Source organism: Saccoglossus kowalevskii, chromosome 6, assembly GCF_978046115.1.
Source record: "Saccoglossus kowalevskii chromosome 6, keSacKowa6.1, whole genome shotgun sequence".
In the NCBI taxonomy this organism is placed as follows: domain Eukaryota; kingdom Metazoa; phylum Hemichordata; class Enteropneusta; family Harrimaniidae; genus Saccoglossus; species Saccoglossus kowalevskii.
In genome coordinates this window covers 35,708,499-35,727,956 of record NC_140646.1, presented here as the reverse complement: position 1 = coordinate 35,727,956, position 19,458 = coordinate 35,708,499, and the positions used below count along the sequence as shown (strand labels likewise).

Below are 19,458 nucleotides of genomic sequence, written 5' to 3'. Positions count from 1 at the left end.
ATTGCCAAGTGTAGTCTTCATTATTAGTCTTCCATGGTGTATTGTGTCTGTTTATTGCCAAGTGTAGTCTTCATTATTAGTCTTCCATGGTGTATTGTGTCTGTTTATTGCCAAGTGTAGTCTTCATTATTAGTCTTCCATGGTGTATTGTGTCTGTTTATTGCCAAGTGTAGTCTTCATTATTAGTCTTCTATGTTGTATTGTGTCTGTTTATTGCCAAGTGTAGTCTTCATTATTAGTCTTCCATGGTGTATTGTGTCTGTTTATTGCCAAGTGTAGTCTTCATTATAGTCTTCCATGGTGTATTGTGTTTGTTTATTGCCAATGTAGTCTTCATTATTGGTCTTCTATGGTGTATTGTGTCTGTTTATTGCCAAGTGTAGTCTTCATTATTAATCTTCCATGGTGTATTGTGTCTGTTTATTGCCAAGTGTAGTCTTCATTATTAGTCTTCCATGGTATATTGTGTCTAATCATCATAGCAGCTTGCTTAGTTGGTGACATATATCACCAGACTTTTCTCAACTTTGTTCTTTGCTAATGATCACACTTGCATATGACTGATTGCCAATGGGATTACCATTTCAGTAATTCACTTTGTATCTTAGACTTCATCTATGTAATCTCACCTCTTGTATTTAATGTTATTTCTCATCACATCAAATAACAGTAATCATGTGCATTACATTGAACAACCCTTGATAAGGATGAAATGCAGGCAAGACGCAGACATTCTATTTGACATATACATAATAATTCTATTTATAATATTGAATGGGCGTTTACCTGGGGATTCTAAAGGCAGTTATACCTGTTATCACTATAATGGTGCGAGCACTGTAGATTATGCAATAGCATCCCCTGATCTAATTCAAAATATTAAATATTTCAAGGTACATGACTTTACATGTACATCTGATCACTGCCAAATATCTTGTCTAATTACAGTGAATGATATTATTCGAACAGAGACAAGTGACAATAATTATTTAAACAATGAACCCAGAAGCTGGATATGGGACAAACTATCAGTATTTGAATATCAAGATAGATTAGCATCTAAAACAAGTCAGGAACAGATCAAATGCTTCTTAAATAATAGTTATGCTATGGATAAAAATGGAATAAATGAGGCAGTGAATGATTTTAACAAATTAATTGACAATTCTGCTAGTCAGGTTTTCAAAAGAAAAAGAAGCATTAATAAAAGGAAAACTGAACTAAAATATAGGAGGAAATGGTATGATAGAGAATGTGTAATTCTTAAAAAGGACCTCTCCAACACAGCACGCTTACTCAGTAAGTACCCATTTGATGCTAAAGTTAGAGAAATATTTTATGCCAAGAAAAAAAAATATAAGAAATTAGTTAGGAAAAAGAGATTACAAGAACAAAATTCATTAGTTACAAAATTGGCAAACTTAAAAAATGCAAATTCTCAACAGTTTTGGAAATTGATCAACCAACTTAGGGATTCAAACAAAAATAGGTCAAACCCAATTTCACCAGAAGAATGGATCAAATATTATAAACTATTAAATAACGACAATTTAAACACAAATTTACCAAATGACTTGACATCTACAATTAAATCAACAGAAAATATAGAACACATAAATAATTCATGCATACTAAACAAAGAAATAACAGATAAGGAAATAAAAATAGCAATTAGTAAACTTAAACCCAGAAAGGCAGCAGGATATGATGGGTATTGCCCTGAATTATTGAAAGCCAGCTCAGATTATTTAATTAAACCTCTGAAAAAATTATTTAATAATATATTACATTCTGCTATTTACCCAGATATATAGAATATCAGTATAATTTCTCATATTTATAAAAAAGGAGACAGATCTGAACCAGATAATTACAGGGGAGTCGCAGTTTCAAGTTGTATAGGCAAAACATTTTGCACAATAATAAATATTAGGCTATGCCAATTCATAGAAAGCAAGAATATCATAAACAACAATCAGGCAGGATTCAGAAAAGGGTACCGGACAACTGATCACATTTTTGTCTTAAAAACAATAGTTCATAAATATCTGAAACAAAACAAAAAAATTTATACTTGCTTCATCGATTATAAAAAAGCGTTTGACAAAGTGTGGAGAGAAGGATTATTCTATAAACTGCTAAATAATGGTATTACTGGAAATATCTACAAATTAATTCAAAATATGTACCAGAATACAAAGGCATGCATTCGTTTCGGTGATAAGATATCTCCGATATTTGAAACTATCACAGGTGTAAGACAGGGATGTGTTATGAGTCCAATGCTTTTCAATCTATACGTCAATGACTTAAATAGTCCAATACAAAACAATGACATAGATCAAGTTCAACTTAATAACATCAAAATTAGCTCACTGTTTTATGCAGATGATCTAGTTTTAATATCAGAAACAAATAAAGGTCTACAGAGATCAATCAATAATTTGGAGAAATATTGCCAAAATTGGAAACTCCAAGTGAATATGTCAAAAAGTAAAATTGTAATATTTAAAAGAGGATACTTGAGAAATACTGAAAAATTTACATATCAAGGTCAAAATATTAGTTGTGTATTTTCATACAACTACCTTGGGGTATCATTACAGTCGAATGGTAAATTCAGCGACACAAGAAATAATTTGGCAGACAAAGCCACAAGAGCTTTATATGCAATGATGACTTCTGTGCCAAAAGAAACTGACTGCAAAACAATGTTACACCTATTCAAAACATGTATAAGACCAATACTATTATATGGATCAGATGTATGGGGCTTCGAAATTCAAGAAAATAATAAATGGGACATTACACCAATCGAGAAAACCCATCTGAAATTTAGTAAAAGAATGCTTGGATTGAATAAATTTTCATCAAATCTAGCTTGTAGAGCAGAAATAGGTGAACTACCATTACTAGTAGACATCAAAATAAATCTTATAAAGTATTTGGCACGGATCAAAGAACTTCCAGAATGTAATTTAACAAAACAGGCATACCATGAACAGATAAACTGCAAACTCCCATGGATTATGTCAATTTACAAAGAGTTAAATAAGGAAGATAACACATTAGATATAAAGAATATCAATGACAAATTGAATGCAACAAAACAAAATATAAAGAGAATAGGAAACAATATTAAACAAAAATATATTGAATTCTGGAAGGAGACAATTATGGATAAACCTAAGTTGAGAACATATACTCAATTTAAAACAAACTACAACTTTGAAAGTTACTTAATTATACTGAATCTAAAACATAGAATTTCTGTCTCTAGATTCCGAACAAGTAATCACAGCCTAGCAATAGAAAAGGGTAGACATACCCAACCTAAAATTTCTTTGGAAAACAGGATTTGTAAACAATGTACTTTAGCAGACATAGAAGATGAAATGCATCTCCTCATCAAATGCCCAAAATATAACACACTGCGAATGGATATATTCTCAAATATACAGTTTCCTGATGAAACAAAAACTGACCAACAGAAATTTACATACTTTAATGAAAAATTCTAACACAAATGTAATCAAACTTGTTGGAGAATTTATACACAGCTCGTTCTTAATGAGAAACGAGAAAGATACTTAACAAAACACTAAAATCTATCATTTATTATTTGCTATAGTTATTTTGTTATTTTGTTTTTTTTAATATCTTACTTTTGTTGCTATAAACTGATGGAAACACTGTATTTCTAAGGATGCAATAAATTATCTTTATTATTATACAAAACAACTTAAAATATTAGGGTTTGTATATTTGTAATAATAATAATAATATTAATAATCTTTATTGCATAATCGTATCCTTATTTGGATATTGACTCAGAAAAAGAAAATTACAATAAAGAAAAAAAACTGAGGAAGTAACAAAATGGAAGCGCTAAAATTGAAAAAAATAATAATAAAAAAAAATATATATATATAAACATTCTGACTAGTGATGCTTCTTAAATTATACATAAACTCAAAAACTTGAATTATTACATAAGCTGAAAATCGGACCTCACTCCCCAAGACCATGTTTGTTTTTTGGTATCAGGATTATACATACTGTGTTACAGATGCACATCATTTTAACTATTTCTCTGGCTTTTATGATTTTGTTTAATCTCATAGTACCGGTACAGTGATTCTACGTACTGGATTTGGGTTACACATTACATTTGTATTTGCTCAGCCCATTTCAGTACATTGCCAGCAATGATTGATCACGTAACATCACTTTTCAACCAAATGTACACCCACACATCTTGGTCACTGCTGGTGATGGAAATTGGTGTTAAATATAGAACGGCAACTGTGAATCGTCAATGCTTGTTAGAAATGTTATGCTTTCATTATACCAGAGTACATGCCATTAACTGCTTTATAAATGTACTTCATAGATAACTTATTTCTAATCTTAGTATGGATACTACTGTGCAATATTACTCATAAATAACTGAGTTGATTTAACCCTACAATGTTGGCCATTACTGTTTTCAGTGTCATGTGATACTTTTGTCTGAGTATGTCATCAAATCCACCATTTTATAATCATAAAATAGTCACTAAATATTTATGTATCGGACCATAATTTATTGAGCAAATGTTCAATTTAAAGTATAACTGCGGAAATAGTCACATGGTGCAAATTTTGGCAGGTTGTGTCGAGCAAATCCTGATACTTTGAATAAAGTTGAAAATGCAAATGCATTCTACTATTAAAGATGATAGCTTAACGTTTTCACCACCAATTCCCTCTTTTAATGTATTTGCTCTTTATGTTGTGAATAATAATTAATAATCTAGTGCTAGTAAATAAATTTTAACTTACCTCCCCCCCCAGTGCATTTCCTATCTGTGGGTAGATTATTAAATCTGTATCTTCGTTATTACTAGGCACAGCTTCTAGTAAGAACACAGTAAAAAAGTCTTTTATTTATGCTTTGTTTATTATTATTATTAGTTAGTGAGTTTCCTCATGTAATTTACGTAAAAGAATGCACTACTAATAGAGTAAACACAAATGGGATTATTAGAGTTATGTGTTATGTTTTGCTTTTGTACAATAAAAATGGAGTCAAATGTTATGGTAGTAAAATGTGCTTCTTGTTTATTGTCTATCCAGGTGCTTGCAAAGTGTTTCTTATCCATGATGCAGACACAGATTCAGTTTTACAGTACAGCTGTAGAGTTGATGTGTCCACTGAGTCAGTATAACGATATCATAGATATTATACATGATTATGAAGATGATCCAACCATGAAAGAAGCATGTCATTCCTGGCTAGCTGCATCTCAGGTTAGTATAAGTACATGGTGACATAAATGCTTGATAACATCGGAGTCTCCTGTTTTTATTTCATTATTAATGTAAATTACTATAAGCAGATTTAATTTTATGAGAGACAGTGTTTGTTTCATGTGATACAGCCCGTTTAATAATTTTGATATCCTACCCCTGATATCCGATGTTCGAAATTCAAAATTGTGACCTCATTTTCAAGATGAGTTGACAATATTTTCTTTTGAATAATTGTTTGAAGTAAGATGTTTCTTCTTTATATTTTAAAGTCTGCAATGCCTACAATAAAACATAAAATAACTGTCATTTCATATACAGGGATATCCCATATGTTTTCTCATTTTGTGAAAAGTACATTTAGTAGTTTTATGGTGATGAATTATATGTATTTTTATGAGTTCCATCCCTGTATTGTGCATAATTTTTATGCCAGATAGCATATGCCCAATTCTGAGAGTAAAGCCGTATGCTTTCTATCATATATACAGTAAAATACGCATTGTTTATTTAATATGTGTTTTATTTTTAGTCAATATATAGATACTAAATTTAAATGATGGGAATATATTTTTTTTAATGGAATCCCTTCATAGTGCATGAATACATCTGCACCAGTATCTCTCCAACATGCCATAACTGATCATGTTCAGAATTCACACATGTATCCTATATCATGTTTCTCCTATGCATATGCAATTATTTTATAATCTAGTATAAAATTTATAAAATCATTAAAATAAAGCATTTTTGGAACTGGATTTTGGTTGTGCAACAACAAATTTTGTTCATACTTGACTTTACCTTGTCAATTTGTTTTTTATGGCTGACTGATTGCCATTTTGTTTTTACTAATTCTGTTTTAAAGATGTTTGTCTGATGCACCTTGCTAGTTTTCGTTTGAACACAGTCCGAAAACGGGGACTTGTGTTTTGACCTGTGTGTGTGTGTGTGTGTGTGTGTGTGGATGCACCTGTATCTCAGACATATCTGGTCCAATCACATTCAAACTACACAAATACATCACATATCTTGCTTGAACAACGCATGCATGTCTGTTCATGTTAAAATTTTATATATTTCTAAAACTTTAGAAATCACAGAAACTATGTAATGCCATTACTTGTTAGTCCCCGTTCGGACGAAGTCCGAAAACAAGGACTTATAATTCGGTCTCCGTCCGTGCATCTGTGCGTCCGTGCGTTTGTCCAGAGTCATATCTCAGAATCCCTTGGACCGATTCCGTTCATTCTTTGCATGTGCCTAGTACTTTATGTGGGATATATGCACATGCAGTAGTTTAGCGATTCGATTCAAAATGACCGACTGGCAGCCATCTTGTTTTTTGAAAATGTTGTATTTTGGACATGGTTTGTCAGTTTTCATTCAAATTTAGTACATAGATTATACATGTTAGGATACATGTCCATGACTATTTGTTTCAAAATCTGGTAAAGGATGGCCGATTGACAGCCATCTGACTTTTTGGCCTTACTGCTATATTTCCACAAGTTATGTACACATATATCATACATATCAGTGTGTTTCGTAATCAGATCAAAGATGACCAAATAATGGCTGTTTTTATTTGTGGCCATATTACTACTACAAGGAACTCGTGTTTTGATGTAAATAAACAATCTGTTGTATACGGCACTTGGAGTTTCAAGGACACACTCGCGACAACCCCTCCGCTTTAATATGACGAGCAATTGAGAACTTTCCAAAATTTAACAGGGACTGTGTCATTTTCAATGACTTGTTTATCATGTCTCATGTGTACACATCCACTCCTTTTTACAAATGAATGGGCACTATGTCACAATGACATTTGTGTTGTTATTATTTCAGAGTACGGGTAAATTGAGACTCAGTATCAGTCTGACCAGTGATGAATTGACAATGGCATTTGTGTTGTTATTATTACAGAGTACGGGTAAATTGAGACTCGGTGGCAGTCTGACCAGTGATGAATTGACAATGACATTTGTGTTGTTATTATTACAGAGTACAGGTAAATTGAGACTCGGTGGCAGTCTGACCAGTGATGAAATACAACTATTGCTTGTCAACCAAGAAGACCTCCAACCGGAACAAATTGTTATTGACATAAGATTGAAATATGAGGCATCTTTGCAGGTCAGGAAATATATAATTATATCAGCAATAATTGTTGTCATATTTGATATAATCATTACTATTGTGTCCATTGTGGGATGTAGTAACCTGTGTACATTTTGTACTCATCACAAAGAGTTTTGTGATATATATATATTTAAAATCATGTTATCTATTCATTTTTATTTAAGCAAGTCTGAAAATGATTTACATATTTGTGGCATTGATCTATAACATTTCATGACTACTGTAAAATACTTTATTTTACCTGGAATTAATTTTTGCTGAAAAGACTTTTTGAGTGTTTTGTAATGAATTCTTTCCACTTAATTTTGATGAGTTGAATGTAAAATATAGGAAAAAAAGATATATTCGCTGGATTTTATTTTCACTAAGTTATCCCTTCAGTGAAAATAGCGAAATTTAATTCCAAGTGAAAATAAAGTTTTTTACAGTTGTATGTTTCTGACTACGTCTTGTTATTATTGCATCTTAGTTGAATGACACAAAAACTTATTTTATTCATTCCTGATTACATTAACTTGTAATTTGTTTCCAACAGAGATATGGATATGAGTTGTCAAGGCTACCCAGTTATGAACACACCCTGGTTGGTGGTTTTCTTCATTACCCACAATGCCTTTCTCTGGTGCTCAAAGGTTGCTGCAATGACAATGAAATCCAGGCAATTGGTAGCCAATCAAATCCTTTGACTCAGCAGATCCTTCGTAAACTTTATCAGAGCCAATCACGTACAGTTTCTCAGGAAGAATGGAAAGAATTAGTTCAGAAAGAAGTCTGTTACATAGCTATGCATGTTGATGAGACATTCAAAAAGATGTGTACAAACAAGTCAATGAATGAAGAAAACTTTAACACCAAGTTGGTAAGTAGGAATTGGTCAGGGTCAATTGACATTGTAGCAATAGAAATTGCAAAAAATTACGATAAATTGAGTTGTGAGCCACAATTTCCCAAATGAACAAGTTTCTATTCATTTCTGTTTTGATAATTTATTAATTAATAAAGAACAAATTATGCAAATTAAAGTTGACTTTGCTGTCACTTCCTAGCAATGGCATACATACAGTGCAGTGCAGGTGTAACTTAACTCCCTAACTGTCTTTTCATAAAGTTATACTATTTTTCAAATGAGTATCATTTTTAGTCCCTGTTTTGGGAGATGTCTGAAATAAAAAAATATTAATTTTGGTTTATTAATCTAAGATGATTTCTCTGACATGCTTTGACCGACCAGTTTCAAACATAACACGTAGACCATTCATGATGACTTGCAAATATGCTCATTGTTTTTCTTTTCCAGTCGATCAAGTTAAGTATGGCTGATAGACGTCCATTTTGGTCTTCAAAATTGCTAAGTTCTGATACTTAAACTTGTTCTGGACCATTCCTCAAACGGGACAATTTCATTCAATCTTTGTTTCATAATCATACATATTAGGTTACAGGTGCATGTCAAATTTCTTTCAAGATTTGAATAAAAATTGCCAGCTGATGGCCATTTTTATGTCATTCATGCTCATGTTGATTCCTCACTACTATATTGCCTGATTCAGTTGAAAGTTTGCAGACAAGTACTATAATCGAAGGTAATACTGTAGGTTGTCTTATTTTTGGATTCCAAAATTGATGGCCATTTTGTCTAAAATCCTGAAATTGCAGTATGTAAATATGTTCAGAAACATTTCTCCCAGCTGTAGAGGCTGTTGTATCAGGATCATCTGAAATGGCTTGCAAGATTCTACATACTTACACTTATTTGCACTTACATTTTTTTAGTGATTCAACCAAATTTGCTTAATGTACCACCCACACTCAGACTCCTGGTTCGATGCTAGTGATGGAATTTCACATTAAATACTGACCTGGGACTATGTATTGTCAATGCTTTTCATCAATAATTTCAACTTATTATCTATAGTATTTGTCTAAGTTAGTAATATGAGACATATTTAGGCAAATTACTACATGTATGTTGATTTTGAAATTGTGTCCTGATTCTCAGTTGCATCACAGTCCCTCTATCCTCGGTCTGGAAACACTTCGCAGTCTATTGTCCCAGGGCTGGTTGCGGGCAAATAAACCGTTCACACCTTGTGGACAATTAGCCACGATGCTGAGCGTACACTAACTTAAGCACTGCAATCACAAACTGCAAACAGAACAGAACATATTACCGTGTTTTATCAAAATACGAACATCCGAGAAAAGAATAACCACATCACCAAAAGGTAAATGTACATATCTATTCACATTGAAAGAAAATATTATGGTTCAACGCAGTTTTCTTACTATAAAAGGGGCCAACCCGCTGACAATGCGTCGCATAAGTTCAGTAAATCTAAAACAAAATGGCGCCCGTAAATAAATTCTCATCTGGGCAAAAAAAAAAGTCTGCCTACTTAATTTCTGGCAGTGCTGAAAAAATGATACTGCAGTATGTTATTCTTAGAGACATGATGTCACCAGTTTTGTAAACTACATCCCAAATATATGCTTGGAAACAAAAATAATGACATGAAAATTTGAATAGAAATCATGCCTAAATGATGCCTAAATATGATACGTATACTGTATATAATATAATAAAACCAGCACAATGAACAGATCCACCAACTAAAACTAGTTAAGCTATTCAATAAACGAAAAAACATTGATCTTTCAAAAACACATGACGAATAGAAGGGGCCAACCGGTCAAGTTTGTTAGAAGTGTTCCAAGTTGCGATCCCTGACAGAGTACCTCAAATTTAAGTGCGATATTCACGAAAAATAATGTCAATATGCCACTATAGAAAGACTTTCGGGCTAAAGAATTGAGTTGAGCTAAATCTATATAAAGTATCAAAATATATGGGGTTTTTTCGGTTGTAAAAACTAGAATATGAAGGGAACAGTGAATCACTTGTTTCAATAGAATGCTCCGCTATCAAAAGGCTATGCTTCACGGAAAGACATACCTAGCGCAGTCCGACCACAGTGGGTAATTCACACCTTAGACAATAGCCGTTTCCAGACCGGGGATAGAGGGACTGTGGTTGCATGTATCAAAATGAAGTGTTTAGTTAGCACAAATACTATTATTGTGGAAGTGAGGTCCAACTAGGTTTTTGTAAACAAGTATATTCTCAGCATCTCTAGTGAGCTACTTCATGCATAATGATTTCTATGGAAACACCATTGTAACAATGTTAATTGATTATAAAATTCTAATTTGTGAGTTTTTCTTTTTGAAAAATACACAATTTGAAAAATTAAGGCAAACATGAAAAAATCATACAGGACCTTTATTGGTATCATCACACAATATTATTGAAGTCTCTTGTTTGTTTTTATTTTATAGGATACCATTTGTGCACTGGTCAGGGAAATTTCAGAACAAGCTGCATTAGACCTGCCTATAGAAGAGATTGCACTGTGTGTCCTTAGTGAAGCATGTCCCAGTGTATCACATAGAACTAGTCAAATTGCAGTACAGATACTTTACGCTAGATCTAATCTGGTGAGTACAAACACACCTTACCAACATCCCAGTGTATCACATAGAACTAGTCAAATTGCAGTACAGATACTTTACGCTAGATCTAATCTGGTAAGTACAAACACACCTTACCAACATCCCAGTGTATCACATAGAACTAGTCAAATTGCAGTACAGATACTCTATGCTAGATCTAATCTGGTGAGTTTGGACACACTTTACCAACATCCCAGTGTATCACATAGAACTAGTCAAATTGCAGTGCAGATACTCTATGCTAGATCTAATCTGGTAAGTACAAACACACCTTACCAACATCCCAGTGTATCACATAGAACTAGTCAAATTGCAGTACAGATACTCTATGCTAGATCTAATCTGGTAAGTACAAACACACCTTACCAACATCCCAGTGTATCACATAGAACTAGTCAAATTGCAGTACAGATACTTTACGCTAGATCTAATCTGGTGAGTACAAACACACCTTACCAACATTCCAGTGTATCACATAGAACTAGTCAAATTGTAGTGCAGATACTCTATGCTAGATCTAATCTGGTAAGTACAAACACACCTTACCAACATCCCAGTGTATCACATAGAACTAGTCAAATTGCAGTGCAGATACTCTATGCTAGATCTAATCTGGTAAGTACAAACACAATCCTTACCAACATCCCAGTGTATCACATAGAACTAGTCAAATTGCAGTACAGATACTCTATGCTAGATCTAATCTGGTAAGTACAAACACACCTTACCAACATCCCAGTGTATCACATAGAACTAGTCAAATTGCAGTACAGATACTCTATGCTAGATCTAATCTGGTAAGTACAAACACACCTTACCAACATCCCAGTGTATCACATAGAACTAGTCAAATTGCAGTACAGATACTCTATGCTAGATCTAATTTGGTAAGTACAAACACACCTTACCAACATCCCAGTGTATCACATAGAACTAGTCAAATTGCAGTACAGATACTCTATGCTAGATCTAATCTGGTGAGTACAAACACACCTTACCAACATCCCAGTGTATCACATAGAACTAGTCAAATTGCAGTACAGATACTCTATGCTAGATCTAATCTGGTGAGTTTGGACACACTTTACCAACATCCCAGTGTATCACATAGAACTAGTCAAATTGCAGTGCAGATACTCTATGCTAGATCTAATCTGGTAAGTACAAACACACCTTACCAACATCCCAGTGTATCACATAGAACTAGTCAAATTGCAGTACAGGTACTCTATGCTAGATCTAATCTGGTAAGTATGGACACACCTTACCAACATCCCAGTGTATCACATAGAACTATTCAAATTGCAGTACAGATACTCTGTGCTGTATCTAATCTGGTAAGTATGGACACACCTTACCAACATCCCAGTGTATCACATAGAACTAGTCAAATTGCAGTACAGATACTCTATGCTAGATCTAATCTGGTAAGTATGGACACACCTTACCAACATCCCAGTGTATCACATAGAACTAGTCATTATTGCAGTGCAGATACTCTATGCTAGATCTAATCTGGTAAGTACAAACACACCTTACCAACATCCCAGTGTATCACATAGAACTAGTCAAATTGCAGTACAGATACTCTATGCTAGATCTAATCTGGTAAGTATGGACACACCTTACCAACATCCCAGTGTATCACATAGAACTAGTCAAATTGCAGTACACATACTCTATGCTAGATCTAATCTGGTGAGTATGGACACACTTACCAACATCCCAGTGTATCACATAGAACTAGTCAAATTAATTGCAGTACAGATACTCTATGCTAGATCTAATCTGGTAAGTATGGACACACCTTACCAACATCCCAGTGTATCACATAGAACTAGTCAAATTGCAGTACAGATACTCTATGCTAGATCTAATCTGGTAAGTACAAACACACCTTACCAACATCCCAGTGTATCACATAGAACTAGTCAAATTGCCATGTATGTAAATGTGTCGAAATGGGCGTAGTGCGAGTGGTTAGTGCTAGTAGCACTAATCCGAAAAAGTACTAGATCTAGTGCTAAAATGACACTAGATCTAGCGCTAAAATGTGCACAGTGCGAGTGGCATTGTTATCGCATTGTCAACAACGTCGAATAATAGGAGGGGCATCAACAACCACTTTCATATGCAAACTGCAAACAGTATAAAACATTGGCAATATGCGTGAGATGTCCATAATAATACTTTCTTTATATAATACCGGATTCTGCCGTAAATTCGCCCATCCGAAAAATCGCCCTGGGGATTTCACGGCTGATGTGCGCTTATTTGGGGTTCAAAATTTAAAAAAATAATTATCAAATATTTTGGGGGGACATTTTCATTGTATCCAACTACACAGACTTTCTACGCCGTGAGTTGGGCCACCCAAGACGAAAGAAACTATTGCAGAATTAACAATAATTAATAATTATTGCTGAATTAAAAAGTAGACCACCTGAAATGTCATTAAAGTGTCGCCCAGTGTCATTTTTCAAATACATTTGTTTTTATTTTATTGGTAACAAAAGTATATTTTAAACGACGTTTCTAATAAAAACGAACACAACTGCATTAACAATCCCGGCAAGCGATCACAGATGCTCAATCCGGACATGCTACGTTTCACAAACGTTGATTATTAGTCAGTAGTGATTATAATAACGCAAAAAAAAAAAAAATCGATAATTTTTATGAAATTCAAATAAAATTCAACTTAGTTTCATCGTAAAGCAAATGATATAAACGGTCGATGCGGTAGGGTATCCGCCATGCGCTTCTCTTGCATGAGTTGAGCTAATAGGTCAAATCGCAAATTAACCAATCAAAATGCTGGACGATGCCAACGCGTTCAAATCACCTTAGCTCATTTAAATATGTTAATGTTATTGAACGCAACGCGGAAGAGATTTGACGATGTTGTAGTACGCTCTTTTGGCTTGGATTTTGATGGGAAAATGGCATGATTTTTTTTAAAATAAAAAAATAGTTGTTTTCAAAGATGAACTTAGCATAAGAAGAATAATTTCACATTGTTTACAGTGATAACAGCTCTTTGTCCAAACGGAGCTTACGCTAGTCAAAATAAACACGCTCTTGAATAAAAACTTAAATAGACTGATTTAGGCGTCAGGAACGATTGAAATGTCCGATAAATTACGACAAAATATTTTAAAAAATAAATTTAAAAACTGCCGAAAAATCACCCTGGACGATTTCTTGGTCCCATTTTTTTTTTAACGCGACCATACACTGGGTTTGTTTAGCTGTGAGGGTTAAAATACGTATTTCACAACCGGAAATTCAACAGATGAACTTGTTACTTCACATGTTTTAATTATTAGCAACTGTAACAAGAACAAGATTTCGAGAGTCTACAACAAAAAATCCTAAGGGCTTCTAAAAAATATTATTGCAGAGAAAGTGTCTAGACATACATAATATGATCACGTTAAAAAATTAAAAAATCGGCGAGGTTACATCATATTCCGTTAGTTCCTCCACGATACAATGTAACAACAGGATTGCGTGAAAATCGCAGTACACGCACAACACACCAAGCTTTACTGGGACCCGGGACTTCCCCACAATACCATTTCATACAGTATATCTATTCACAATTTGTAAAAATTGCGCAGTTCGACCTGCAGTTTCACTGTTTCAGCTAGTTTCCCGGCCGATCGCGTTGTTCCAAAGGTCTATTAGTATTACGACAAACGTGGACAATGACATTCTCAATTTTCCCACTGTAGCACATTTCCAATGAATGAAAGATACAACAATTTTACGTAAATATTAATTTATTTTCAGAGAATCACGGGATGTCTTGACGTCGTTGACAACGCAATATCAATGCCACTCGCACTATGTACATTTTAGCACTAGATCTAGTGCCGTTTTTGCACTAGATCTAGTGCCATTTTAGCACTAGATCTAGTGCCATTTTAGCACTAGATCTAGTAGTTTTTCGGATTAGTGCTACTAGCACTAACCACTCGCACTATGTCCATTTCGACAGATTTACATACCTCAAATTGCAGTACAGATACTCTATGCTAGATCTAATTTGGTAAGTACAAACACACCTTACCAACATCCCAGTGTATCACATAGAACTAGTCAAATTGCAGTACAGATACTCTATGCTAGATCTAATCTGGTGAGTACAAACACACCTTACCAACATCCCAGTGTATCACATAGAACTAGTCAAATTGCAGTACAGATACTCTATGCTAGATCTAATCTGGTGAGTTTGGACACACTTTACCAACATCCCAGTGTATCACATAGAACTAGTCAAATTGCAGTGCAGATACTCTATGCTAGATCTAATCTGGTAAGTACAAACACACCTTACCAACATCCCAGTGTATCACATAGAACTAGTCAAATTGCAGTACAGATACTCTATGCTAGATCTAATCTGGTAAGTATGGACACACCTTACCAACATCCCAGTGTATCACATAGAACTATTCAAATTGCAGTACAGATACTCTGTGCTGTATCTAATCTGATAAGTATGGACACACCTTACCAACATCCCAGTGTATCACATAGAACTAGTCAAATTGCAGTACAGATACTCTATGCTAGATCTAATCTGGTAAGTATGGACACACCTTACCAACATCCCAGTGTATCACATAGAACTAGTCAAATTGCAGTACAGATACTCTATGCTAGATCTAATCTGGTAAGTATGGACACACCTTACCAACATCCCAGTGTATGACATAGAACTTGTCAAATTGCAGTACAGATACTCTATGCTAGATCTAATCTGGAAAGTATGGACACACCTTGCCAACATCCCAGTGTATCACATAGAACTAGTCAAATTGCAGTGCAGATACTCTATGCTAGATCTAATCTGGTAAGTATGGACACACCTTACAAACATTACAGTGTATCACATTGAACTAGTCAAATTGCAGTACAGATACTTCTTATGGAACAACAAATTCTATTATTTTTAGTGTTAGTTGTGTAATAATAAAGCATTTATGATACAGGTGTCAGTTTTTAAAGCACCAGGAGAAGGAGATCTTCAACAGTATGCGCAGGTCTCTGCTGATGGTACGACATTGATAATTGAAGTGCCTACCATATGGTGGCTGATAGATGAACTCATTGCAGAATCTGGATACCATCCACATAATAAACTGGCTGTCATTGAAGCTACTTACACTGTCAAGATTGATTTATTAGATTGGAACGAGGGAAGGTCAGTGTTTTATATCATGATTTTGGTTAGGCCAGGGGTGTGTCAGAGTTAGGGGTGTTTCATGTCATAATATTGGAGAGGTTTGGTATTACAAAGACAAGTCAATATTTTGGCAAACTGGATTTGGATATGGGGCTTGTAGTGATTGTGTCTTTTTTGTTTTACAGGTGCCAATGTCTACCAACAATCCACATCAAACTATGCAAGAATTCTGTGGATACTTCAAACAGAACATTTGATACAATGGGCAGACCACTAACTTTGCCACCAAGTATTACAAGCAGTTACTCCGCTCAGGCTGCCGGCCAGCTACAGAGCACTTCAGAATCACCCACAAGTGGTTTACGTAAAACCTTTACAAAGTTAACATCAAAGTTTGCAAGAAAGTCTTCTCCTGCCACCAGCCCAACATCCAAAAGTGGTTTTCATACTAAAAGTGTATTTTCTGTGCCAACCAATCAAAATAGAGATTCTGATGAAGTCAACCAATCAGTGGACTGTGATAATGTATCTTTTAGCCCAGCAGGTGATGCAAATTATGCTAAAGTGTGGCAGAGAAAACCCATGCAACAAATTGTATCCATTGGTAACCCCACTGTTACCATAACAACTGACACTAGTCCTGATGAGGAGAAACTACCCGACTGGAGCCGTGAAAGTAAACCAGGTATTTCCAGTACAAATTATGTCTGTTATTGCATCTCACCAGATATCTGTTATTAGTCACATGATCGAGGTAGCTACAATTTAAATAAAAGACATTAATTTAGTTATTTATTGCTGCTGAAAAGAATGCCAACTGTCAGATTTTTTTCCCTACAAAATGCTGGTACAATTGTTTTCAGAATATTTTTTTGTAATAAATATAATTTTGACCTGGTATGCTATTGCTTTGATATACATGTACCGGTAGAATTTGATGAAAGATTTGGATCAACTTTCTGTGAACACAAAATAGATATTTAACAGAACTATCTTATTGATTTTCTACTATCTCATGTTGGCTTTTCTAGCTATACAAATGTACCTTCATAGACTGCCAAACTTTCATATTTGGTGCCTTGTTCTGCTTCTAATCCTAATTTATCAACATTTATCGCAGGCACTGAGGAACTTCAAGCAAGAATGAGTGAAAATATCCAATGTGATATCACATGGAAGGCCTCAGAAGAACAGCTGGATGATGTTATTAACCTACTGTCAGGAGGCCCTGCCAAACCACAGCAACCACTTGAAGTCAGTAAGCATATCAGTCCATGGAAGACTGTAGATAATACTCAGTACGATAACTTTAATCCATGCTATAATGAGGGTGAAACAATAGATAGAAATACAGAGTCATCAGTGTCATGGTCCATGGATAGCAACGGATCCAGGGGACCATTCCATGAATCGCAAACCCTGCCCGGATCGCACGGTTATGATCCTGAATTTGCCAAATACTTAGCTACAAACATCCCTGGACGAAGAAGTCATAGTGGTTACCATGGCAATATGTCAGATGTTAATACTCCGTCTTGGCTAGTGCCAGAATCAAGACTAAACAGAAGTTGGCCTATCAATGAAAATACAACTGACCAGTAAGTCTTGTTTAAATATTGTCCTATGATAGTATGTGGCAGAGTCAGACAGTACAATTAAAGTTATCACTTTTACTACCAGTCTGATTGATTTAATATTGTATTTGTAGGTGTCTCTTTCAAATATGTATTTCAAGACAATAACCTCAAATGCTATTTTAGACTTATTCTTGAAAGCTAAGGATTTTTTTTAAAAATGTTTTTGTGCCCGGCGACAGTTCTGGACATTGAATGTCACTGTTGTCTCTCCTGACGTTTTTGTATGTGAAAGTTGCAAGTGCTGACATATAGTGCATTTTTGCCACAGAAGCCATATTCATGTTTTGGAACTACACACATGACAGGGCTGTGTGGCCATCTCTCGACCCTTTGATGTTCAGCCTGAGGTAGGATTTGAACTTGGGTCTACCGATCATGAGTCTGATGCAACAACCACTATGCTACCAGTGATCGGTTGAGCTAAGGATCTTGACTTTGGTTCAATGAGATACAGCATGCTCTCAGTTTGCGCCATATAGTATAATTTACAATGAATGACAAATCTCAAAAGATAAGTGATTGAATTAATGACCACATCATGAATTGCTGTTCTTACTATAGCAACAGCAACAACAACAACGATCCATTAAGTATGAGTTGGACTGGTGGTCAAGATTCAGGTAGTTCTAGTGATGACTCTTCATCTAACAATGGTGAAAATGTATTTAATATGGGACTAGGACTGACTGCTCCTGACTTGGTGGCTTCTCTCAACAGAAGGTAAGATTATAGACACAAAACTAACAGGTTCTGGTTTAGTGGTTTCTTTTGCCTGAAGGTAATTTGATAGACACAGAACTGACAGTGCTGCTGCCTGAGAAATACTGAATACATCATATAGTTACAATTGTGTGTTCTCCCAACAGACGCCATAGCAGCGGTGGGGAGCATGATAACGAAGACAATCAACACAAAAAATATCTGGATGTCATGATGGTAAATTTAATTCAAAATTCCTGTATGTGAATGTCATGTCCCAGTGTCTGTGCATCTGTCTGCCCCACTGATATCGCACAAACTATTTTTTATGATACATGTACATATTACATGTACCGGTATTATATTTGTCTGGAGAATTGCTGATATTGCAGTTTTATTCTTAAATTAATGTTTGTATATATTGAATTAGTTTTTTCTCAATATCATCTAAATTGTTTTATCATTATGAGGAATGTACTGCAATATGTAGAAGTTGAGTTTCCTAAACTTTGTATTGCTGCAAGAAATATTTACATGTTCTGGTGATAGCATGCAGTAATAATGAACACATTTACATATTTAATTGATTGTCAATATCTCCTACACTATTTAGCAGATTTAGTTAAAACTTATTTTATCTGGTACTTCTAATTTCTTCTTCTCACCATATGGGGGCGCTCCAAGCAAATCGTCAATATCACTGTAGTTTAGCTTTGTTCAAAAGAGTAGATGCAAGCTGAATTTATAAGAAATACTGTATATATGTGTATGGCCAAAGGAAGTAATACTTAAATGATTTGGTATACAATTAATTCAATTGATGGTTTTCAATATACCGGATTCTGCCGTAAATTCGCCCAGGGCCGTTAAACGGCAGTTCGGGTTTTTAAAAAAATAAAATGGGACCAAGAAACCGCCCAGGGCGGTTTTTTAAGGTGTTAATTTTAATCTTTTCTGATGCCTAAAAGTTTCGCCGTA

At 34.6% G+C, this 19,458-nt stretch overlaps 1 protein-coding gene across 1 annotated transcript in view; it reads left to right on the top strand.

Annotated features, from left to right (window-relative positions):
- Nucleotides 1–19,458, top strand: part of LOC102803564 (granule associated Rac and RHOG effector protein 1-like) — a 45,876-nt gene that overhangs the window by 22,288 nt on the left and 4,130 nt on the right. Inside the window, exons 3-11 of the mRNA XM_085500458.1 lie at nucleotides 5,119–5,292; nucleotides 7,300–7,431; nucleotides 7,973–8,296; nucleotides 10,774–10,932; nucleotides 15,951–16,162; nucleotides 16,330–16,829; nucleotides 17,265–17,742; nucleotides 18,343–18,501; nucleotides 18,648–18,717. Coding sequence (XP_085356584.1) covers nucleotides 5,119–5,292; nucleotides 7,300–7,431; nucleotides 7,973–8,296; nucleotides 10,774–10,932; nucleotides 15,951–16,162; nucleotides 16,330–16,829; nucleotides 17,265–17,742; nucleotides 18,343–18,501; nucleotides 18,648–18,717 — 2,208 coding nt within the window. The remainder of the gene's footprint in view (nucleotides 1–5,118; nucleotides 5,293–7,299; nucleotides 7,432–7,972; nucleotides 8,297–10,773; nucleotides 10,933–15,950; nucleotides 16,163–16,329; nucleotides 16,830–17,264; nucleotides 17,743–18,342; nucleotides 18,502–18,647; nucleotides 18,718–19,458) is intronic.